Here is a 24,746-nt window from a genome sequence, read left to right as displayed (position 1 = left end):
CAGCTGAACCAGCTCCCATGCAAACACATGGGCAACCGGTGGGTTTTCTTATTTAGTTGTCGGTCAAGAGTACTTAATAATATTCAAAAAGACAGTGCGACATATCATACCACGCTTGCCAAAATATGATCTGCTTTTTTTTTTTCTTTTCTTTTTCCCCTCCCTCCCTTCCCAACAATTTTCCCCTCTGCAGTTTGGGAAGAGAGCACGGAGATGAAAAGGAACAGATACACAATGCTCCAATCTAGACAAAGTTTGGCTGGCACTTATTAAAGTAATAGAGCAGACTGAGAAAAATGGCAAGCACAGAGCAAAGACAGTGACTGCCTTTCAAGAGGCTGCAAATGGAAATATTTCGAATACAATGGCCCTGAAATCCAGCACAAAGCGGAGGCAGTGATGTGGCGTATGACTTACGCAGATTGATATGTCCTCGTTGACCTAAATGCTGTCATCCCTGCCTCCTCTTTTTGAAGTTAAATAAACAGTGTGTCACAAGATCTTCCACATGCCACCCAAGTGCTTCAGTGTGTGAGAGATTCTCTGTGTGTGTCCGCAGTGCTTGTGTCTAACGGTTTAATTTGTGGCTCCGTACGCAGATTTACTGCATGGATGCAGAGGGACGAGGAGTGTGTGTTAGTGCGCACGGGAATGTGTTCGCCGGTTTGGATGCGTGTGACACGTCTGTGATGACAATGGCGAGTGACAAACAATGCTGACGCACACTGTCCTGGGTCTTGAGCCTTGCTTCAATAAAAAAACAAAAAAAAAAACAAAACGAGTCAGTCCTTTGAACATTTTAATTAAACTAAACAGGACCATCTCCACCCAGGCCTATGAGTTATGTATATTTTGAAGACAAACAAGACCATCTTTTACAGGGCAGACATCAAAAACATGTCTTTTTTATGTCACCCTGGGCCTGCATGTTGACTTTCATTATTTCTAAATTCCATCTGGAATTTTGATGGGCATGTTTTGAAGGAAAAGGCCTTGAAACCACAATGCAGGGATGTCTTGAAACAAAGGTCTCTGCGGTTTTGTCTGTTTCTCGTGGCGAACAACAGTCCGACAGTCTCTGTGCTCAGATAGCTCATGTCTGTAATTTTAGTTTATGGCATCATTATTACAACACGTTAGCTATTTTTCATGTACTTTCTTTGGAAATATACTGAACTGATGGTTTATGCGTTCTTTAGAGAAACATACCAGGGACAAAAAAAATTTAAAGAGTAAAGAGAAAAAGGGTTCCTTGGACTGTGACTAGCTAAAGTAAGTAAGAAATAAATCACTCTGATCAAATATGATCAGTTGTGCCTGAAAGTGAACTAAGGTAAATTCTAAGACTGGAGTGGCCTCGTCAGATTAGCAGTTTTATTACATTTTCTCCAGTAACCAAAAACAAGCAGGACATGTAAAGTGGCATATCTATCTATCTATCTATCTATCTATCTATCTATCTATCTATCTATCTATCTGTGTGTGTGTGTGTGTGTGTGTGTGTGTGTGTGTGTGTGTGTGTGTGTGTGTGTGTGTGTGTCCTTTTGCCACCAGAGGGAGTCCCAAAGGATTTAACTCCATAGTCTGAATATCTGCTCAAAATTCACATCACCCTGGCTCATAGGCAAGAAATGCGAATATTGAGGTTTTGTTTATGTTTTTTTGTTCATGCACTTCACTGTTAATCAAAATCACTGACAGAATCCTACTGAACCAGTTCATTATTATTAATTATTAGTCATGCAGTGGTATTTTTTTTTTCACTCAAACAGCTGGAAAGCCATTCCTCCTCTGCTTCATTTTATGGGGCTTACTGTTGTGGTGTAGCCCATCACTTGTGGGGCAATGCCTAATGTTGCAAGCGCCTAGCCGGGGCTACAGGCCTATAAAAGGCCATTTCACTTCGTTCCTTTTAGTTTTCCATACAACAACTGCACGTGTTGAGCTCAGCACTGAAGCCCGTCCCATCCTCTGCATATCCATGCTGCAGGAGGAGGAGGAGGCAAGGAGCCCTTTTGTTACCTGTATTAGACTACCTGGCGGTTGCAAGTTAGTAACGTGGTCTGTGTTTAAGATGTCTTCAAAATATAGAAGCAGCGATGTTCCAAAGCTTTAAACACCACGAAATCCGCGTTTTTTTCCTTTTCTTTTAGGACACTGCAGTATGCGCAACTATTCCCCCCTCCCTCGCTCTCTTTCTACCTGCAAGGCACAGCAAGTAGGAATTGTTAATTAGGTTTTACCGTCAAAGTAAGGACGAATAGGAGGCACTTCCTCCAAGAACTCATTCACCTTTCAAGTCCGAACCTCTCTCGAGTTTCATTTTGGAGTTCTTAGCCACCTTTCAGGTCGTCATCAGCATCTCACCTGTACTCGCGGACCATGGATTTCGCACGGTCGATTATTTCCAAGGAGCTTATGCTAGATGTCGCGGGAAACAGACGGTACACGTGCATCTGGAAGGGCTAAGAAACCTGCCAATGTGAACGGAAAGCGTGGCCACTTTATGTTATAGTGCATGGCCTCCGGACAAAGTGGCAACGATCATGCACGAAACCCTCCGAAGACGGAGTCTCTACGTGTTCCTGTGTTTTGGCATCATATACCTCAGACTTGGGTGAGTTTTTTGTCGTTGTTACTTATCGAGACACTGTAGCCCGCGAGCCTCGGTGTGAAATTCGTTGCGACAGTCAGGCACGCTTCAGAGGGGAAAAGCATTGTAGAGGAAAGATTCGACTGCCCTCTGACCTTAGAGTGAAGCATGAGGATGAAAAAGTAAAACCAGGTGTGTTTAAACATATAAGAATCATTGCATCATCAAAGTGCACAGCTATAGCTTGGAGAGGGGTGTTATGCGTAAAAAAAATTGCAGGTCTGTTCTTGTACCAACGGACAGTACGATCGATCGGCGTTTACCACAGAAGCTTATTTAATTCACCTCCTGGTACTCCTGCTTTGTTGCAGAGGATCATTTGAGCCGCTGTCTCTGCCTCGGATTCAGCTCGGCCCTGCATACCTTCATTAATAGCGGCAGACTGAGTTGTAGTTCCACATTCCATTGCCCAGACGGAGTTTTTACCTGTTTTGCAATACCTCACCTTGATACATAAACACAGAAGGACGTCCATGCCTTCCTTCTCTGCTGCCTCTCGGACATGATCGTGTTAGGATCTCCAGGAAGATAAGCAGAAGTTCGGGGTTTTTTTTGCGCATTTTTAACATCATACTGTTAATAAAACATTAATTATTAGTGAAATGCTCAGTGAGTCGAAGAGTACATGTTCTAACCCATCTGAATCCAATACACTGAAACCAATATAAATTAGCTGCTATAGCCATAATAAGGCCCAGGGGTCCTGTGCAGCCCTGCCTACCGGGAACGTTGCGCTGCAGAGGAGACAGATCCAACCGAATCAGAGCAAAAGCAGGACCTACGTTATAAAAAGTAGACTTTATAACAGGTTCTGTTGTTTTTAAGCCACTCTGCATTTGCTTAGTGGGTTAATTCTAAGCAATTGCCCAAGAAATAAATAAAAGTTAATAATTAAAAATGAAAGCTGGTACCAGTCACACACGACCACACCACATAATAGTATAGAACATGTATTTATGACTCTTTTATTCTAATAGTAAGACTGTTTATGTTTGTCATATACATCAAGTTCAGGAGTGCTTCTAACTTTGTTGTATGCTTGTGCTTATAATGGCAGTTAAGTAGATCTGATCTTATCCTGTCTCACATTTTCAGCTGTAAAATGGAACGATTGGGCCCCTGCAGCTTGATGTTAATGCTCCGACTGCGCAAATCTCGGAGATTCGCGCGGTCGAAACGAATCAAATAGACAGAACCTCGTGAACTGACTTCAGATTTCACACGGGGTTCATGTCACATGACAGTAGCTCCTTTATGGGGTCTCTTGTCTTATTGTTTACTAATCCTGAGCAGTTAGCTCATTCCTTCCATCCTTTTACTCCGGCTAAGTCTTTCATGGTACCCTCTTTGTGTACAACAACTGGAGCCTGCAGGTGTTGAGTGAAAGTCACGATGTTGAGAAGATAAAGAAAGCTTCCACTCACCAAACCATGTCAGAAAAAAAAGAAAAAATAAAAAAAGAAAAGAAAAATTCAGTTTATGGCAACAATAGTGCAGTTTTTAAGCCTTTACTTCCATCAATCCTGCACCCTGAGCATAGAAAACCCTGCCTCAGAGCAGGGTCTCAAAATAGGATGACAGCCAACAGAGCGCAGCAGACAGGTAGGCAGAGCAGAAATATTATAGACGCCTATAGAAATGTTATAGTGTTGCCGCAGGATAGAATAAGGTCACTGAACCCCTGTTTGGCTTCTGGGAATTATGCTTTATGTTTCCATGGAAATGTCACAGCAGACAAAGACATTTCTTTACAGCAGCATGGAAAAATAGCTAGAATCATATCTGCCATTCACAGACAGACAGACAGACAGACAGACAGACAGATAGATAGATAGAGTCACTTCGTTAACGTGATGCCAACTTGTTGATTCAAAATGACACATCCTGCCAAGACGTGCGCTGATTTCTTACACATGGAGCCTCGCTGATGGTGTGAGGCTGAAGCAGCCAGCCTCTGTGTTTGTTTATTTTTGGCTGGATGGTGGGGTTGGGGGTGGAGGTTGCGGGGCTGTGTGGCTGTGTCGGTAGGTGGGGAGGGGGTGATAATGATGAATGAAACCTTTAGCGCTGTCCAACGGGAATCAGATGAGTGTCACCCTATTGTCCCACTGTGGCAAAGTGGGCGGATAGCAGTGTCTCTCCCTGCCCAATGGCAGGCACGACTCTCATGAGAGCGGAGAGAGGCACTTTTCTGCCATGCAAAATCCCTAAAACCATCATCATTCCGGCTCGGGAACCCACAGTACTGTGTAACAGCCTCCGCTGCTGAGAGATGACAGAGCCAATCTCGGCGCACACACGGCCCTGGGAGCTTGGAGCTGCGTAGAGTCGCTGCGCAAACACAAGGCGACGCAGAGCGAGTTTTATTTTTTTATTTTTGTGCGGAAAAGGGGATTTAAAGCCCGGGATTAAAGAAGGTTTTTTTTTTTATCCCTCCTCCTCTCATCGTAGTCCGTCTCGTCTCACTCAAACCGAGCGTGGCCGTTTTGCTCAATGTCATCATGATCCTCTTCTCGTCGCGCAGTGTACTGCTGTCAGTCTACTACCCGCAGATTTTCCTGATCCTGACGAGTGGCAGCTACCTGTAAGTTCGAGCCAATTAACGAGTCCTTCACTCCACAGGGTGCGCGCTCTCATCCTCAGCAACACAAAGATGCACGGGTTAGGCTTTCCTCCTCTCACAACCCTCAGTCTTCTCAATAGGGGATATATTTTCTTCGCCCCAATATTCAAAAGCCGATAAAAGTGGATTATTTCGCTCATCCCTCATCCTCAGGTCAGAGTTATTTACACCGTGATATCAAACTGTATCGAACACGGACCGGGTCTAACAGAAGTGCAGCTCAGGCGGCATATTTGATTGTTCAACTGAACTAATGTTATCCAAACTAAAAAAAAAGAAGAAAAAAGATAATACTCATCAGTAGAAACACCCGGGTCCACGTGGGAAAGCAGTAATTTGGCGTAAAGCTCAACGCTCTAATGTGCCATCCCCTCAGCGAGCATGTCTGCGGAGTAAGTAGGGCTCGTTTGGGTCAGGCTGTTGGATTTAAAACATTTTACAAAATCGAGGAAAAATAATACTGTAGGAACTGCAACATTGGTCCATTTTGGCCACTGAGTGGCAGAGATGTTCAAGACAATTAGATGCGGAGATTCTGTTTTCTTCCCCTTGTGAGAAAAACTTCGCGCAACGTGGGTCATTTTTACGCATGGAAGCACCTTTAACCTGCCAGAGCGAGCGAAAGACTACCACGCATTACCTCACCTCTCCCCGATTTCAAATATTTTGATGTTACCGTTTGAGCCCACATCTTAAACTATCCCCTATGCAACACGTACGTGATTGGCACCGCAATGCGCTGAGCTCTGGATTAAAAGTATTTCGCAGAACGGCGGCTTTCTTAAAGTTTCCAAAATAATTACATGGTCCTTTGCTCCATCCTTTGCTGCCCGGAGACCCCAAACCTGATGCTGGAATAGATGTGTTTTTTTTTTCCTTGGGGGGGTTCAGACAAAAGTAGGCTACGCTGCTAAGTATATGGCTTGCACATCAAAGTTACATACCATTATTTGTTTGGATTATTTAACTATGTTTTCAGCGGTGTATTAACCGCAGGATAGGCCACGTGGAGAACATTTAAACATAGATTCAAAATAATACAATACCCCTTCATCAAAACTATACAGGAAATGTTTTGGCATGTAAAACTGTAAAAACAAGTTTTTTGTGGGCAGTAAATACACCCCGAGCCAAAGTATATATCCATATAGTCCTTTGGAGTCACTGCACACCTCGCCTGTGGAAACAGTCTGAAAACTGTGGGCGTGTAAGGGATTTTGTTTTAAGTAAAACCACTCTAAAATGCTAAAATTTATAAATGCTGCTAGATTTGCTGTTAATGTGTCTGTGTGTGTGTGTGGTGGGGGGAATAAGGAGAGTATTTATTCACTTGACTTGAGTAAGTTGTGCCTCGGGCATTTTTGCGAGGGCCTTCCTCTTGTAGAAAACACGCCTGGGAACGTAACAGCCTGTCAGTTAGGTTCAAAGTGTTCAATGTGATGAAGCAGGTGGCTGTAAGCAAACTGAATGCCATGACGCAGATGATAGTTCCTCTTAAGGCCACCACACTGCACTGTGATGGAATCTTTAAGCTCCTCACCACAGTTAAGATTTAAGCTCTTCCACAGTAATGACTTCACACTGACCTAAAGTAGTGTTTCATTTACATTTCCTGGTGACTGTTTTAGTCTTGAAGTTTTTGGGATCAATGTAACATGGAAATGATCATGTTTTATCAGCGCTAAGGTTAAATTATTAATGAAAAATCAGCTTTACCAGCTTAAAAATCAGAATAGAAAGAGCAATTAACGGTGGACTCTAAATGTTTTAGGTTTCTGTACGGTTTGTGGTAACATGATCAGACTTTCCACCTGCTGCTTTAAAATTAAAACCCACCTTTCCTCTCATCTCTCTGCAGCATCACTGCTAAACCACAATCCAGTGACGCTGCCATTAGTCGATTAAACAGCACACAGTTTGCATGAAAAGACACAACTTTTGCATCGACTCTCATCCTGTAAACCTGAGGAAGCTATACAGGCCGGGGCTTTGAAATGCATCAGCTTACTTTTAAGTTCATGTTGACAGTCTATCTTATTGGAGATCTGTGTGGCTGTGGGTGAGCTGTCCCCCAAGCTGCTGGCACACACAGAGCATACACTAAGCAAACAGATTCGCATTTGTGCACTTTGATGATGCGGGGATTTAAAAGCTTAGCCCTGGAATTCTCTGTTTGGTGTTGTCTGTTGGTCGGGTTTGCCCATGGTAGACTGTGATTGTGCAAATTAGCATGTGAAGGACATGAGAAAGAGCTAACAAAGGAGGCTGAAAAGAGGTTTCTTTGACAGAGCTAAAAATTATCACCTCGACGCTTGTGTTGGATTTTTATCGCAAACTGACCTTATTCATCTCTAATGTTCATTATGGAAGGAAGCAAATTTCTCTAGTTGCACATTAAACTTAATGAGCCCACCTTTCACTTTTGGACAAACTGGATGTCGTCGTTGCCATGAACTACCGTGTATGCAGCGGAGGGTCAAAGAGGGTCAGAGAAGTTCGAGCTACTTTACAGCTGAGAAAGCAAAGCAGGATTGAAAGAAGCAGCAGGCTGTAGTGTTCGCTGCGAATGCAGAAGGCACCTGATGAATGTCCTTTTTTCTTTCTAACAGGGGATTTTTAAAAAAAATTTATATGATTATTTTTTAGAAGTTAAATACCTGTTAGATAAGTTTGCATCTAGTGTAGTGATGCACACGTTTCGCAGACCAAATTTAATTCTTCTTCTTTTTTTTCTTCTTCTGTCTAATAAACATCGGGCTTCTATTCTATATGAAAACGTGTATCCTAACATGTTGACATTGATTGATTTATGGCGAGTTCAAGTGAAGCGTTTCTAAAATCAACAAGCATACCCATTTTGCGTGTCCCTTTTCAATGTTATACTCCACCAAGACAATGTGTGTAGCCCTGTGTTTGGTAACAGATACTCGCCCCACTGCAGTTAGGATTTATTCTAAAGTTTGTCTTTGAAATTGAGATTTATGTTGTTCTTCCATTGCGTAGGAACTTAAACAACAATCAGAAAAGAGAACACAGTCGTCCGAGAGGTTTTTAGCTATCCCGACTCAAATCCACGCTCTAAGTCAGGGCTTCTCAGAACGAGAGTGTGCTCCGAGCTCTAAAATCGACATCTCCTAGAGCTCTGTTTCTCCCAGTCTCTCCCTCTCTCTTCGTCTCCTTCATCCATTCTTCCATTTCACCCCTTATATATGTTGCCATTTCTTTTCGCTGACACACAGCTCGCCTGTGTTAGTTTGCCCCGTTTGTGGTCAATACTTCGGAGGTCGACGTCATACTTCAAAGGCAGTGTTTGCCTCCGCGCTCATTTATGGCTCCCTGTCCCTGACATGTTTGAAAAGTATGTATCTACATGGTTTCAAGGGCTATAAACAGAATCTTGGAGAAAGTCTGTGTTTTTCTTTTTCTTCTTCTTCTTCTTCTTTTTTTTTGTAATCTGTTTTGGTGTTCCCAGTGGCCATAAAGCCATCTTGAAAATATGCCGTTGTACCTATCAAATATGCTGTTGTGTGTTTGAGGTGAACCAATAAGGACATGTCCTGGGTCATACAAGACCGACCACTTTAGGATTGGAGAAAACCAGTGCTGAAAACCTTACATGTGTTCAATGCAAAGCCTCTCATGAAATTTATGGGCAATTTACACCCCAAGTATTCTTCAAACGCATACTGTAATTACACAAATCATACAAATCGTACTTTATATGAGATTTGGTTAAAAAAGCGATTTCTGCAACTGTGCCATCAGGCACCGAGGAGGTCTGCACAGTGGGTATACAAGTCTGGAAGCCATTCACACCAGTATGTTACCTAACAATTGACACAAAAATCCAAACAAATTACTTAAACTCACGTCTTCCAAACCACTGGGGAATGCTGTTGTGAACAGCCAAATAAGCATCTTCTTGTCTCTCTCTGGGCTGTTTTTAACATTTTTTATTTTTATTTTTTATATTTCTTATGTTGGATTAAGCTCTCAGGTTTTTCATTTACCTTTAATCCATTAAATAGTAATACTCTCGTGCAGTACAGCTTTCACTTTACTATGGAATGTGCATCAATCACGGGCTGAATTGAATCCTGTTCTGGAGAGTCTCGTGAAAGTGAGTAAATCTCACCGTCCTCTGGAGGCTCTAACTGAGTTTGTTTGTGTGTGTGTGTGTGTGTGTGTGCGACAACGCATGCATGCATCCATGCCTCTGCGTATGAATGCATGTCTGCGTGTGTGGCGGTGTGTTTTTCTTACTTCGGCAGGGCCCTGTCCTCAGTGGTGGCTCTGGGTGCCAACATCATCTGCAACAAGATCCCAGGGCTGGCACCTCGCCAGCGGGCCATCTGCCAGAGCCGCCCGGACGCCATAATTGTTGTGGGCGAAGGGGCCCAGATGGGCATCAATGAGTGTCAATACCAGTTCCGATATGGACGCTGGAACTGTTCGGCGCTGGGAGAAAGAACAGTCTTCGGTCAGGAGCTGCGAGTAGGTTAGTCTGCGTTCTTTCACAAATTGAAGCGGGATAGTGTGTTCCTGTATCCATATCTGTGTGCTCTGTATGGCTGTGCATGCGATAGACTTACACAGGCTTTGCTTATGGCGCTGCAAGGAACTTTTGCCACTGATCACGTCTTTAATGAGCAAATTGAATCAGTGTAAGACCTTTGGATTGGGGTTAGGTTTTTGTTTGCTAAAGTTAGGTTCAGTGTTACGGTCTGCTACCCTACAGGACTCTGGTGGAAAAAATCATAATAACCGTATTCTATGCAGAAGAGATTAAATAAAAGTCTTAGACATCCCACTAATGTACACCAGTTAGAAAGAAAAGCTAAAACAGCCAAAATCTTATAATCGGATTTTGATACACAAAGATACTTAACAATACAGCTTAAATGATATTTTACATTAGTGGCACACTTTCCCAAATAAATTTATAGACATAGTACTTCACTACAAAAATGCACTCACTCATAATAACTATGGATTTGGTATTACGTTGGTTTGAATATAACTTAAAGGTGAGCGATACACCGTCTTAATAAGACAGAGGAACAAACCATTTGAGGCACTGTTGTACACTACTATGGATTTGTGACTTTCCAGTCAACTTAACAATGAAAGTATGATACAAAACGGGAACTACAGCTTTGAGGCTTTGTGTAGCCTCAAAGTTGTGCGATGCTGAGCAGATGGTGGTAAATTTCTTTCTCTGCCTGCAATCGCAACTATTAATTTGGTAATGGCAATGTAGCTGACAACAATAATACCAGTAATTTTCTTATTAAACAAGAAGTTACATAATGCATCTTTATTGTCCCAGTTTTATGAAACAGTGCCACGAGAGCATCAAAAATGTGGTACCAGGCCCTGACCCTCTGAACCCCATGAAATATGGCTCGTAACAAGCCAAACCCAAGCTGCACACATCACACAGTCAGTTCAAACTCAAACCAGTAATGCGCAGTCTCTTTTGATTTTCTATTGTATAACCATTCATGTTGCTCAAGAGGATCTCGCATACCGCTGATTCCACCCCATCTTTTGCTGCTCCTCATTCTCAGCTGAAAAAATGCTGTTTCTCTAGTGTTCCCTGCAGCTGATTCGCTGATGTAGTTTGTGCAGTGTGGGGTGTTGGTTAGCAGCATGCCTGCCATAGCTGGCTGTGTCCAAAATTGTGGAAAAGCTACCGAAAAGAAGTGCGGCTCTGATGGGGAAAGCGTATGGATGGAAAACGAGACGGCGAATGAAGAGACAGCTAATCGTGTTATTGCAGAGAACTCATGTCAAACCGAAATAGATGGACACATCTGTTGTTAATTGGGCTAAATTGGTTGTGTCCATGCCTGGCTGGTTCACTTGAGTGTTCTCATATAGGCAGAAAAAGCCCCAAAAGAGGGCAAACGTTTACATTTTAAAATGCTTTTGCTTGAGGGACTTCTCAAACTTCTGCAAATCTCTTTTGCGCTGCTTTTGTTTTACAGGGACTTTTATATATTTCCTTTCATTTAGATGCTTTGTTGCTATTACGTTGCGGTTGGGCTGCACATTTAATCCAGTGGCTCTGTTCACAATCCCTCCTCTTAAGCAGCAGCTGAATTAGCTCCAGCTCCTTTTAGCAAAAGCATTTTTTTTCTTTGTTGTGAATGTGGCGCTTTCTTTGGTAATGAAGCTCATGTTGTTTTCTTCAACAACATCCCCTTTTCGCTTTCTTTTGTTCTTGTCTTTTATGGCCTTTTGAAGCACTCGGAGATTTATACATGGCATTCGGCAGTGGTTCTTTGGACGCATCTCATGTGTATTTCTGTGTGACGGCTATTAATGTTTTCATGCATTATGCTGCTCACCCAAAGTAAATTTTACTATTAAAACATATATTCAACCCAATAGGGGGTCTTCTCTGGTTTATTATATGTTATATTATATATTTAGCAATGGCGCCATTTGAATTTGGTGTTAACTTGTTTGGTTTCCATAGTAGATCTGCACAAATAAATGCTCCGTGCGCCCGCACTGAGCACATCACTGTTGGTCGTCCAGTTATAGTCAGAGACCGATGACTGCTGGGCCTGTCATGATTGTTCTATAATGATGGGACTTGGTGGCCTTCTCAATAAAGTATCCCTACAATGACGTCTTCCTCTAGACCAACATGGAACTTGATTTAAGTTAGGATTCCCAAGGCAGATTTGGGGTTTTTCAATGAATAAATAAAATAACCAGCCAACAGGGGCTTATTTTTCAACTTATTTTCCCTCATTTATGTTAGAAAATAAACCCCATAAAAATCCCCCACCTACCCACCCCATCTTCTATTGTCATATTTGAACCACACACAAAGTTAATGAGCAGTAAAACAGGCCGAACTGTGCAGATTTATGCGAACAGAGTGGCGCATCAAAAGAACACATGACAGTAGAGCTTCAGCTTGCTCGATTGCGTCACATTTGTAAACTGCAAGAGGACATATTATAAGGCACCCTGCGTGTCAGTACAGTGACACCAAATCCTCTCAGTCTGCATCTCTGCAAATGATGCAATGTCATGGTTTGTCTGGCTGGGCTCAAACGCAGGACTCAGGAATGAAAGTTCAGTGAGTATATTTACAGTGTTGGTGATAGTGCTATATACAAAGTCTTTGAAGTGCTTAGTTCAAAAGTCCAATATGTACAAAATCCAATGGATGGAAGGTTGCATGAATCCAAGTCCCCGATCTCCTCACTCTGCCAAGTAACAAACACTCTTTTGGAACTCCGCTGGGCCGTCCTAGGCACAGGAAAAGACGCATTAGAAAGCTTCAGCAAATAAACTGAAACAGAGAGGCAACATGAACACTACTGCAGTTAGACAACACCAAGGCAAAGACTGAAGGTCAGGTCCCAGCTTAAATAGCAAACAGCTGATTGCCAGATGATCCACTGGTGCTGATTGAGTCAGGTGTGTCCAGGAGAGGGCGGGGATCCCAGGAGGATCCCGCCCCTGTAAGGCAAGTAAACACACCCTCACACAGAGCAGCAAGGACACAACAGAGAGAGAGAGAGAGAGAGAGAGACGGTGGAGGCACACAGGAGGACTGGAGGACCATGACATGCGAACCCGGATAGTAATCGTTCCAAATCGATTCTTGTTCAGAGAAAACGCTGCACATTTCGAGGAGCTGATGCCTCAAAGAAAAGTCTGTGCAGGCTGCTAGTTTATCCCTTTGAAACTTTAGAAGGCAAAACTAGCTCAAAAGACTTAATAAGAAATTGTTTAACAGTTATTTCTTACTATCATTGATCCAAGTGTGAAAAAAAGAGTAAGTATATTCCATTGAATTGAACATTTCACATTGTACCTCCATTAAAAAAAAACATGGAAAATTTAGATGTAATCAGATTACTTAAAGTCAGCATTTGGACTGGGAAATGGTTGCAATCTGTGTGGAAAACATCTGGTCATCTCTCTATTGTAGCATCTAAACCACAACTTGTTGCTGCAAACTTATTGGCCAGTAGTTAGTCATGCGATGCTGACTGACTGCAACTGTGTAGCTTGAAGTCTGGCAATATGCTGTTTTTACTTCCGATCATGACCTTGTGAATCACCCAAATCTCTCCCTCCGGGTCTGTGTTTGCACCATAAAAGGTAGCATATGTTGCACCTTCGTTCATAGAAACATGCTGGCTATGTGAGGTGAGCCTATAACCCGTGTGCCAAACATTATCACAATAGAATTAGAGTCATACACAAAGAGTTTGAGAATTTGAATGGTGTTGTACATTAATGTTTGTGTGTCAGTGTTGAGCGGTAATGTATTTTAACCCCAGTTCGGTATCCCTGTCAGTAAAAATTTCTTGCTGTGTGTACATAAGGAGTAGGATAGCTCCTCTCTATTCATAGGTTTAACTCTCTGGACTGATTTAAGATGGTCTAGCAGGGAGATACAGCCTCGCCGAGTCTCCATTTCAAGTTGTGTTAAAAGTGCGGACTTCATACTATAACCTATTTGATGTTTAATGCATAGAAGTCCTGCACCACAAAAATAGATAGAACCCAACAAAATAACCATGCTTTTTGTTTTCTATGTTGTGGACACAGCTAACATAGAAGCCTTTTAGATACTTAAAGATGTGACGATGATACTGAGTAAGCTGTGAATCACATTTAGTGTTATATGTAAGATCATTTCAGTAGATATTTGGGATTCATGTATTTGCATTAGTTTGATATTGCATAGCACCGTTTGCTAGCAATGGTTGGCACTGCTCTTCCAAAGCGCGGGTTAGGGTTAGGGTATATGATGACTTAGACCTCAGAGTATTAATATAATAATATTTATGTTTTTAAACCTAAATCTAGCGACTGCTAGACAGAGGTGTGTGATTACTACGTTTTGAATAAATGAGATCAAGCACGCTGCTGGATTCGATCTAAGTGCTCTGTTTTAGTTTAGTAGCGTCCCACTAGGTCATCGTAGGAAACCACCGACACCGCAGCTACTCTCCTGTCTCTCTCACACACACACATGCACACACAGGGGAGAAGCGGGTGACTGTATTTTTTCTCAACACCTGAATTTCAAGCTGCCAGCAGCCTGCATGCAACCTTCGCGATTGTGATCTTTTCCAGTGACTATTGCCCTTGATTGAAGATGTAACCATGTTTTCTAACCGCGTCCGTATGTATTATGGAATTCTTTAGCATGGCATATGAAATCATGGAATACACCCCTCGGAGAAAATGTTCCGATCCCTGCTTCAAATCTGCAAATTCCAACATCATCATAATCAAATGTAGAGGGAAAAGCTGTTCGTGTTCTGCTCCTGTTTAGGTTCCTTGTTCAAATCCCCCCAAATTATGAACGCCAAACCTCCCACCCACCCCCGTGCTCAGTGATGCAGTCTTAGTTCTGGACTGAAGGGAGGAGATGTCAGCAGTTTTTCAAGAAGTAAAGATCAACCGACCGCAAGTCTTATGCATTCTCTCTCTGTACTGCCTTCTCTTGGAGGCAGTCTTTCTCTTCTGGAGCTGGTCCAAGATATTACATTCGCTTTCCAAGGGAGCACACATTAATAACTGGGCTATTGTGGATTTTTAGGACTTGAGATATCGTCATTTAGCAGAGATGGTTCAAAAATGGTCTATTTGATATTTACTTCACTTTTATTTCAAGTTTTCAAGGTTGGCTGCTGCCGGCATCTCTTTTGTTGCTGACACGAGACTCTACAGTAGATGCACTGAAACAAAAAACAAAAAAATGAACCCACATATCTCCTGCAGCTCTGCCGCTCAGCATTTCCACTGTTTTGCAAAAAGTGTGAGCTTGCTTATTACGCACCAACTGACAAATTGGAGTACAACGCCGTAAACTCAGCGCGGAGATTTGAAACCAGCAATTTGAGTGTGTCTCTGTTTCCTCTGCAAAAGCAGATTTAGCATTCTTCCCCGTGCCCCGCTAACAGCGTTGGCATGAGCCAGTGCCATCAGCCCTCAGAAATGTGGAATGAATTATCCCGTGCTAACAGAAATGGGTGTTATTGAGTGACTTGTTGCAGTCTATTAAGAACCAATAATAAAATTAGAAACACATCCATCAGCAGCTTAGGAGGAAAAAGAGGGGGTTTCAGGATAAGAATGGCAAATGTGGTCTGCCCTCCGCTCCGATCTGGCCTGCTTTCTGAATGAATCATTCTATTTTAAACACTCCTGTCAAGACTCGATCCCATAGCCGTGATTTGTTGATTTCAATTTACTGTGCATATTTAAGTGCCGTGCTACAGATTTCACATAAAAGTTAAATCTCGTTGTTCTGTGCCACATAAATCAGCCTTAGCATGCATATTCTGCGTGAACTGGCTTTATTTTTCTATTGCATTTATGCTGCTCATCAGCCGTGATCAATGCAGCTTTTGGTTATTGATCTCCCTATCAAAGCATATTTGAACTTCTCCCCTTGTTTTTAATGACATGTTTTGACTTGGTAAAGCCTCATCCTGTGTGCAATCAGACATTCCTTTGGCTAACTACCTGTAATAGAGATGCCCTTCACTTAAACAAAAAAAGAAATGCCTATGAATACCTTACAGCTCTGTTCAAATTGCAATGCACTTGAAGTCAGTGATTAGAGCCTGAAAATGGACACCTTTCAACAGCTACACTCAGCATCAAAGGCCAACACTGGCCCCCTTGTCATAAAATGGCCTGCTCTGGTTACTCTTTGTTTGACTTTCCAACCAGTTTGTCACCATCCTGATCCACGCTTTTTCACATGAAAGAGGTTTCTTGTATTGTGCTGCTAGTGAATTATTGCAAAAGTTCAATCATTCTGCCTTTGGCTCATTGCACAAGAATGGATGGAGCACTTGAGCAGGTGAGCCGAGGAAACACGACAGTTTTTTATTGTTACGACAATTTAAATTTAAGCATACCTAGGTATAACTGTGCACAACTGCTACAGTGAACAGTGAAACAATCAGACCTTTTTAAGAAAAGATGTAAGCAAGTCTTTTTTCTTTCATGACCCCCCCCCCCCCCCCCCCCCCCCCCCCTTTGCTTTTTCACTGTGCTCCTTTTATTTTTTTTTTTCCCATTTTGTCTCCCTGTCTCTCTCTATTTTTTTTTTGTCAGGTGCAGAGAAGTTGCCCCAAGCTGTGGGTTACAGGAAAAACAAAAAAGAGAGAAAGAGAAAAAAAGAAATGGGAGTAGTGTAGAGGTGTCAGGGAATTAAAGGTGTGTTCATGCCATCCTCCTTCTTTCTCTTTCACCTATTTCCTCTCACAGGATCAACATTGTGGTGAAGGTAGCGGTCAGTCCACCTGCTAGAACCTACAGGGCTGCAGGGACCAAACTAGCATCCAGTCACTAGAAAGGATGTTTAAGTCAGCAGGCTTATTGAAAACCATTTGTGTGGAAAGAACTCCCCGGACAGGCACATACTTGATCGGGAGCTGGAGATGGCAGGGCTACCTCTCGGAGGAGGGGAAAGGTCACTGCAGACACCAAGAGCCAGACATAACTGAGGGAGGCTGTTTTTTTTTATCCACAGTGGAGTTGGATAAGTAAGTGCAAAGAGGATGTGGTTGACAAAAGTTTGGGAATTTTGGCTTAGTGTTATATACACCATTCCCGTTTTTATAGAAAACCTGAATTCACAGAGAATGGAGTGTGCCAGAAGCAACAGATGAACCATTTTTGGTGTCTTTTCCCACTCCGAATACAATAATCAGAGAAAAACAAACTGTGTGGGACCATCTTTTCCACATTGTTGCTCATATATATATATATATATATATATATATATATATATATATATATATATATATATATATATATATATATATATATATATATCTTAAATATATATATAGATGTTAAAAATGACTTTGGTGTGATTTGAGAATCCCTGCGGTGTCCTTAAATTTCCTGAACACTCATAATTAATAATTATTATGCCAACATTTTATTTGCTGTTGTCAAGACTTGAAGTAGCCATTAATTTGCTTTCCCCCCCACACGTCTACAATTCATCCGACACACCGCACTACAAGCTCCTGGGCCGAGGACAACAGAATACTTGCAGATTATAAATTCTTTGGTGGAGCTCCTTCCTTTTCTCGGAATCAGCTGATGGTCGTTTTGTGGTGAAATCATATCTCCGCAGAATGGAGGCACAGCATCAGTCTAACCTAAGGGTAATAATGAATGGACGAAAAAATCTGTTTAAAATGACCACGCGGTTCGGTTATTGCTTTGTTTTGCTCATTCTGACAAAGCGAGAGCTAATACAAGCTGAAATATTCACTCTGGCCAGATGAAGATTTCCAGAAAAGTCCCCTTTAAATCACATGGCGATTGTGTCTCGAGAGCAGACATTCAAGGACAGTATAAACAAAGCAAGGCAAAGGGAATCAGTCAGCATTGTAATTTCAGCCATCCACACTGTCAACCCCACAATTATTCAAAATTCAAAGAAGAAATAACATGGCATAACTGTGTAAACTTACATCTCATGTTTTCAAGGCTGTGATTGGCTGGGAGTGAAGCTTGGCAGAAAAAAAACACACAAGCTTACTCAGCTGGCAAGAAGGTGTCATGCCCAGGACTAGCTTAACAAAGGCAGTCAAAAAAGCCATTCTTCAAACTGTTTTTTCCTGCTCCTTTTTTTTTTATCACCACAAGTGGATACTTTGACACTGGTGAACTCTCCCAAAATGCCATCAATCATCTCACTGCCACTGAGGATTTTTCCCCTTTGTGGGGATTACTTTTTGTTGGTTCTACGCCCTTCAGGCATACTGCAGCTCGACTACTTAATCATTCACCCAAATCTCGCTATCCCACAGAGATAAAGAAAAATAAATATTGTTATCATTAAAGGACGGAATATTAAAGCCGATAAAAGATCTGATGCACCACCAGTGCTGATCTGCCAGCAAAACAGCAGATCCACTCCCAGGCAGCCAAGCAGTTGGCACCGAGCGGATAACAGCGTGGAAATGACGCGTGCATTGTGTTATGGTGGAACGGTGGTGGATAAAAGGCCTATTTTTCAGCCCGTCATCATGTGGGTTGCGCTAATCCTCTCTGCCTTCCTCCATGTGAGCCCAGAGAAGCTGGAGCGGTCCGACGTGCGCGCGTGCGCATCTCGCGTGTAGGATCTTTCACTAACTTTATCAGATAGCAGGAGAGTCCGTTGCTTTGTTGTTCTGCAGCGTGTGGGCTGTGGTCATCATCGGCAGTAAAAGGTCATGTCTTACGCTTTTTCTTCCCAGCGTCTTGCCTCACATCCTCTGCCCACAGCATGTGTCTGTATCTAGGGTGTGGCTTGTCGTCCTACGCAACCAAACAGCACTATCATTGCCGGGTCCGCTTTTCTGCTTGTTCATTCATCAGCTCTGTCTCTGTCTCAGAGTGTGTGGGTGTGTCCGTTTGCTGGGGTCCCTCACCTTTTCCTCACCCCATTTCTCTCTCCCCCGCCCACCCACAGTCTGTCTGAGCTGTTCAGAGACCCGACCCTTGTGGCCCCCTGCACACGGGGCTCCCCGTAGCCTCGCGTTATCGGTGGGATCTGCGTCTGTCTGTGTCTGCCAGTGCAGCTAGACGCAGGAGGAAGCAGGATGCAAGAGGATCAACTGTAATCTCACTCTGTGCTTTGTTCCACACTATCCCAGGCCCATCACTGTATTCTCTACTTGCTGGCCCACCACTGGACATTTACATGTGCCAACAATCACATCGCTACTGGCCCACTTAGGTGAGAGTTCAGAGAGAGAGAAACAGCGAGAGGGAGAGAGTCTTAGTGGGTTTTTAAGGCAGAGACACCGGTTTGGAGGGAGAAGATGCTAAGAGACGTGGGGCTTTATTTTGACTGTGTGATGATGAGTATCACCAAATATGAAAATGTCAAGTCTGGAGGTTTCTTTTGTAATGAGAAGGAGAAACATGTCATCAGTGGCATATTTGACTCGTTGATTATAGTGGTGAGGATAATGATATCTTCGTTGATGCGCTGTGGGATCCGCACACATCTCGGTAAATATGTTTCCGCTGAAGATGAAACAAATTCAAGTAAAGATTGAAATTGAGGAAAATCCTCGACATTGTCCTCCCGTGAACTTGATGAATGCTTCGTAGAGCGCGCAGCGGCCTACGTTTGTAGATGTGTGCAGGTGAGGTCCTGATTTGGGCTCATTATTAGGATGAAAGGGTGGGAAGAAGGATTTGTGCTTGTTTTAGCAAGCCTCAGCATTCAGTCAAAAAGCTTTATCTTCACCTCAGGCAGATCAGAGGAGAGAAAGGATGCTTTTGAAACGGTTTTGTGCCAGCCCAATTTTCTGTGCCTGGGAGGCAGCTTACCTAAATTCTCAGAATTTAATAGTGCACCGGCAAAGTTAAACACCCTCATAATTGTTTTTAGCTTTTCTTCTCAAAGCCCTCCTCATTATATGAATCAAACTGGAGGACCTACAGTGAGCGGCCGTGCCAAAGCGTGTCACTTCCTCGGCTCTCTGATGTGAGTTCTCTGAGAATGTGGAGCCTAGTTCTGGTAAAACAATATTATTTTATTGTACAGGAACACGGCTGTGCTAATTCCTCAAGCTGCAAACCTCACGGACCACAACTTTGTCTATAATTTGCTGGGAGCATATGTTCATAGCAACGGTACATAAAGCGGAACGGAAAACAGTAGTAGAGAGCGCAGTAGTCAGTTCAGCGAGTGGTACACAAAGCAAGGGGTTTTCCTCCAACTTTCTTCCCCTTCCATGGGGCCCTGGAGACAGGATTCCAGCACCAGTATGGCTTTGGTTAGAGCTTATTCTCAGTATTTTTTGGTGTCATAACTTTATTATATGTGCACAGTGACGTAAAATAACTTTGTTATGTAGTATCCATGAACTTGCATGTGCTCACAATGTTTTAAAAGCGGTATCATGTTTCCATTTGATTCACCGGAGCTGCAGAGTGTGTTGCACGATGCTTTGTTTTTGCTTTTGAAAATGATGACCTGGAGCTTTTATTTCTGGGTTTTAGTGTTTTGATTCAATTTCTATAGTTTTGCTGCAAGACGGGGGAAAAGTAAGAGAAAAAAACCAAATGATCTAAATGTTACTTGAGAAACAGCACTCTGCAACTTCCATATCTGCTTTAAAAAAGGTTTGGCATCGTGTTTTTTATCATTATTATTATCATTATTGTTATTATTATTATTTTGTATCTTGTGAAAATCCCACAATATGTGTAAAGACTCTTGGCCACCAGCAGGTGACACTTTTCCCTTTGTTCACTGTGGGCCATTTGTGTGTGACAAGATGTTCTTACAGGTAATGTGTGAATGTGATGTGAAACTTGAACTTCGAGTGTGTCGCTGTGTTGTGGAGATTTTATTTTTTATGCAATCTACTCTCCACCCCCCACCCCCAATCCCACCCCACTCCCTTGTGTCCCCTGTGGGAGTGAGTGCATGTCTGGGATGAGGGGTCTTTAAAAGGCTTTCCCCTTCACTGCTCCAGCAACAGCAGGCTTGGCCTGTGTGGAGAGGCAATTCAGCCACTCTGCTGGAAACCTGCCGGTTTCTGTGTGTACTTCTGTGTATGTATGTGTGTGTGTTTTGCTGTTGTTTGGCACCCCCTCCCCACCCCTTCCCTACCAGGAATCCAGCCTAAACTACTTCTCTCCAGTCCTTTTAGTCTACTGAATGTCTTTACCCATCCTCTGGCTCACCTCACCTTTACCGTAACCGAATCATACCTTTGCTGTGATGTTCTGTAAAGCTTGATGTCTGCATGTTTCGCTACATCTTTCTTAGGCTGTACACCGTCCGTATGTATCACATTGTGCAATCGGAATTCTCAGAATCCCAGACGTGTTTTATGGGGAAGCGTGCTGACGAGGACAGAAGGAATTTGTTTCTGGCTGGCAGGATTAGTAAAGGAAATTAGCTCAGCATCTCCACTAGCTGCTTTGTAAAACATCAGGTCAGTCATAATAATAACAGATGAATGCGATAACCTTTAGCAAGTCAAGGTTGTCAGGCCATTTCTGCCCTCACTTGACCTTTTTTTTTGTATATTTTAACCATTTGTCCCATGATGGGGCAGACACACAACATGACTGACCTTGGCCTGGTTTTTGGAGAGAAAAGGGCGCTCTACAGCCAATTCTGTATCCAAGTCCCTTCAGTATATCTTTTCCCTTTCCTCTCCTGTCAACAACATATCTTTACTATGGCCTGTGAACAGAGAAGAAAGCAAGGCCCGTTGAGGTCAGCGGCAATGTTACTACATCAGCTTGTCTATAGTACACAAGTGCTGCCTGTATAGTATCCCCGGTTGTAAATCTTCTATGCTGTGTCATGTGAATTCTGGCTAGCGGTGTGCCTGCCTCCGTCTCTAAACACAGATTGCAGTTTTAGCGGCAAGCCACTACATCCAGAGACTTCTTTTTATGTCCTAGTTTCGGCAGATGGTCAAAAGACACGGTGGGCCATCGCAGCGGGAGCCGCTGTCCAAAGTGGTGTGGTCAGGTAATGTGAAGGCCAAAGCATACTGCGTCAGTATTTCTGGTTTTAGCCCCCAACGCAGGGCCGTAACAAAAGAAAACAAAACAAATGTCTGCATATGAGCTCCCTTACCTGTTCTCAGTGAAACAAGCCTGATCTTCTTGCCTGCTTTCTTGGCTGCTACAGCAGACACTTGCCACTAAACTCCATTAGACATCTGGTTTAATATTCCCCCATTCTTCTCTCCTGGATGTTTCCAAGTTCATTGAGGTTTTTCTGGTCACTCCAATTTTCCACTGGCAGCTAGCAAGGCTATCCCAGGGTGGTTCCTCCTGGAGTGCTGTCAGGACTCTGGGGCCAGCCTCTTTTGGGGCTTTTTGCTGCTGTTATGGGTGCATTTTCTCCTTCAAAATTTCATCAGATGCACATCTGTTCGGGGGCCTCTTTCTTTCTCCAGAACACAGGCGTTTTAAAAAAAAGATGTTGCACACGCAGGATGCACATGCTACACCTTTGCATTGCTATATTAATGTAACTGAGCTAGGCAGTTCAACAGCAGAATATAATCTTTGGTGTCTAGACTCTGACTCATCGCCCACTCTAAATATGATACAGAAATTGGGAGTGATGAGTAAACATCCACACAGAGCCTACAGGTTGGGTTGGTGAAGGGGGTTGACATATCAGGGTAGTGCACTGACATGTTGGAGGGAGAAATGGGAAATTCTGCAAGTAGACCACCAAACTGAGAGGAGGGGTGTTTGGGATATGACATGTGGAAACTGAAGCATGTTAGCGTGCAAAACACAGTGTGGCTGGAGTTGCCTGTCTGAACTGGCTTCACTCCACTTATTTTGTTCGTAACCTTTCCATCTTTGATTTATGAGTCAGTCACTTTCAGGGAAACAGAATGAAAGCATTCTCTATTCTGATTGTCATCATTGCCCCACTAATAGCATAACTCATTGAGTACCACCCTTTCTCTGGAAACTGCCTTTATCCTGTTTTAAACATTACAGTGATGCTCTGTTTGTGCATCTATGTGTAAACGAGCTTTTAACAGTGTATGCGCGCAAGGGTGGAGGGAAGTGGAAGTGTGTCGTATTATTTTATTATGTGGCCGGTCAGGGAGCGTTTGCATGTGTGTGTGTGTGCATGTGAACAGAGCTACATTGCAGCTGTGTGACTGCATTTGTGTATGAGGTGGGGGCAGCAGAATGTCACCACAAGCTGGTGGGGCACAGCTCTGCTGCTAACCAAAGAAGCAAGTGGTTGTGAGTCAGTGCCCACCAGGCAAACCTGTGGCTATGGTATTAAGTCTACAGCACCAGTGCCAGGGTAGGAAATTAACAGTGGCTTTGGGTGAAAACATCTCTGAGAGTTCAAAAATGCCCCCGAGACCAGAATAGGAGGTGTAAAAAGTCCCTCTAAAAAAAGAAGAGGAAATGAAATGGAAAACAGCTGCAAATGGCTGCATATTAGCAGTATATTTAGGAGTACATAAAGCACATTGCTTTTGAAATGAAAAAAAAGTTGAATAAAAATTTGTACACATAAGCTTTAGCGGATAACACAAGCTATCGAGTGTTTGCTTGGCGTCCATAAAGTCGTTTTTGTCTTGTTTCCTTATAATTTTCACTTCATTTGCTGTATTTTTGTATTTAAAGGCTAATCAGTGTTTAGAACATATAGTCAAATACACTGAAACTGTCTACAATGTATAAAAAATAATACATAAAAAAATAGAATTCTCTCCAAAGCCTACAAGGATGCTACCAGAATTTACTCATAAATAAATAGGTTTCTACAGATGTGTTTTGACATCCAGCAGAAATACAGTAAAGAGGGGATTCTTGAGTTCATGTGGTTGCCTGCAAGAAGCATAAGAAAAACAGTGGTTGCAGCGACATGCTTGCAAAAGTATAGGATAAGTTTGACTATCATATCCGTTAGCTTGGAGGCGGTATATTGAACACTTGTGACAAGTTCTGTATGTACAACTTTATATTCGGCCACTCATTTGAAAATTTACATCAAGCTTTTATGTTCACTAGCCTGCTGAAACCGGATGATTCTTTTTGATAGGTCATGTACTGTGACGTTTGCAAACTACCGAACACGATGAACCTCTGAGAACCGCTGAAAAAAGAAAATGATAAACTGACATGGAGCTTTTGGCTCTCTGAAGTGCAGAACAACAGAACACATTTTACCTAGAGTGATTCCAATAATTGCGACTGAGTACATTACACAACACACATCAAAGACTTACAAAACATTCTTCTCCACAGGCTGAAAGGCCCCTTAAAACACTCTTTGGCTAGCCTTGTTTCTGAGGATTGCCTCCTTCTAGATTACTGCCACTTGGAGGGAGACCAGGGTTGTAATAACCCGCAGTCCTTCCTATACCCAGAGACGATGTCTTTTAAGTCAGATCCCTTTGTAGCCATTAGGGGAATAGTACAGTTATTTCAGATATGCAGGAAGTGAGTGGAATTGTATGGTATGGTTATTGTCACCGTCCTTTTAGCTAAAGTGTACCCAGGTCCTTTACATGTTGTTTATTGTATATATATATAATTTTTTTCTCTTATTGACACAACAAGAAGTCTATACCTCGGGCATTGGCATTCTCAATTTTTTTCCCAAGACATTGAATCTATTTTTTGGTTTTTAAGTGATGACGGTGCACATAGTATTTTATCTAGTGACATAAGCCGAAGTAGAACTTTTTAAAGCCAATAACAACTAATCTAAACCTTCAGTTTGAGTGCTTTCATGGCCAGTAAGCATGCACTGTCTTTAAAGCCTGAAGTCAGACTATGAAACATAGGTAGAATTAATCTTGTTAGGTTTAGCAGCTGCTCTTATCTTCTGAGGTCCTGGTATTACCTGATCTAGGCACCACAGGGCTTCCTTTCTTGTCAGTGATCAGTATCAGAGTCAGCGAGACCTGCAGACCCCAACTGTCTGCAGTGTGGGCA

The 24,746-nt window shown here is 42.7% G+C and overlaps 1 protein-coding gene across 2 annotated transcripts in view; it reads left to right on the top strand.

Annotated features, from left to right (window-relative positions):
• Nucleotides 1-1,966: 1,966 nt before the first annotated feature.
• The window catches only part of wnt7bb (wingless-type MMTV integration site family, member 7Bb), a 31,908-nt gene continuing 9,128 nt past the window's right edge, over nucleotides 1,967-24,746 (top strand). The window contains exons 1-2 of one of the 2 annotated variants that reach the window (XM_080875109.1): nucleotides 1,967-2,617; nucleotides 9,548-9,774. In XM_080875109.1, the coding sequence (XP_080731235.1) occupies nucleotides 2,547-2,617; nucleotides 9,548-9,774 (298 nt within the window). In that variant the 5' untranslated portion in view covers nucleotides 1,967-2,546. Of the gene's footprint in view, nucleotides 2,618-4,770; nucleotides 5,238-9,547; nucleotides 9,775-24,746 lie in introns of those variants that run through there. The other variant, XM_080875108.1, reaches the window with a different exon arrangement.

This window comes from Rhamphochromis sp. 'chilingali' (genome assembly GCF_963969265.1).
Source record: "Rhamphochromis sp. 'chilingali' genome assembly, chromosome: 2".
Lineage (NCBI taxonomy): Eukaryota > Metazoa > Chordata > Actinopteri > Cichliformes > Cichlidae > Rhamphochromis > Rhamphochromis sp. 'chilingali'.
Note: the sequence above shows the minus strand (reverse complement) of the source record. Positions and strands in the feature narration are given on the sequence as shown.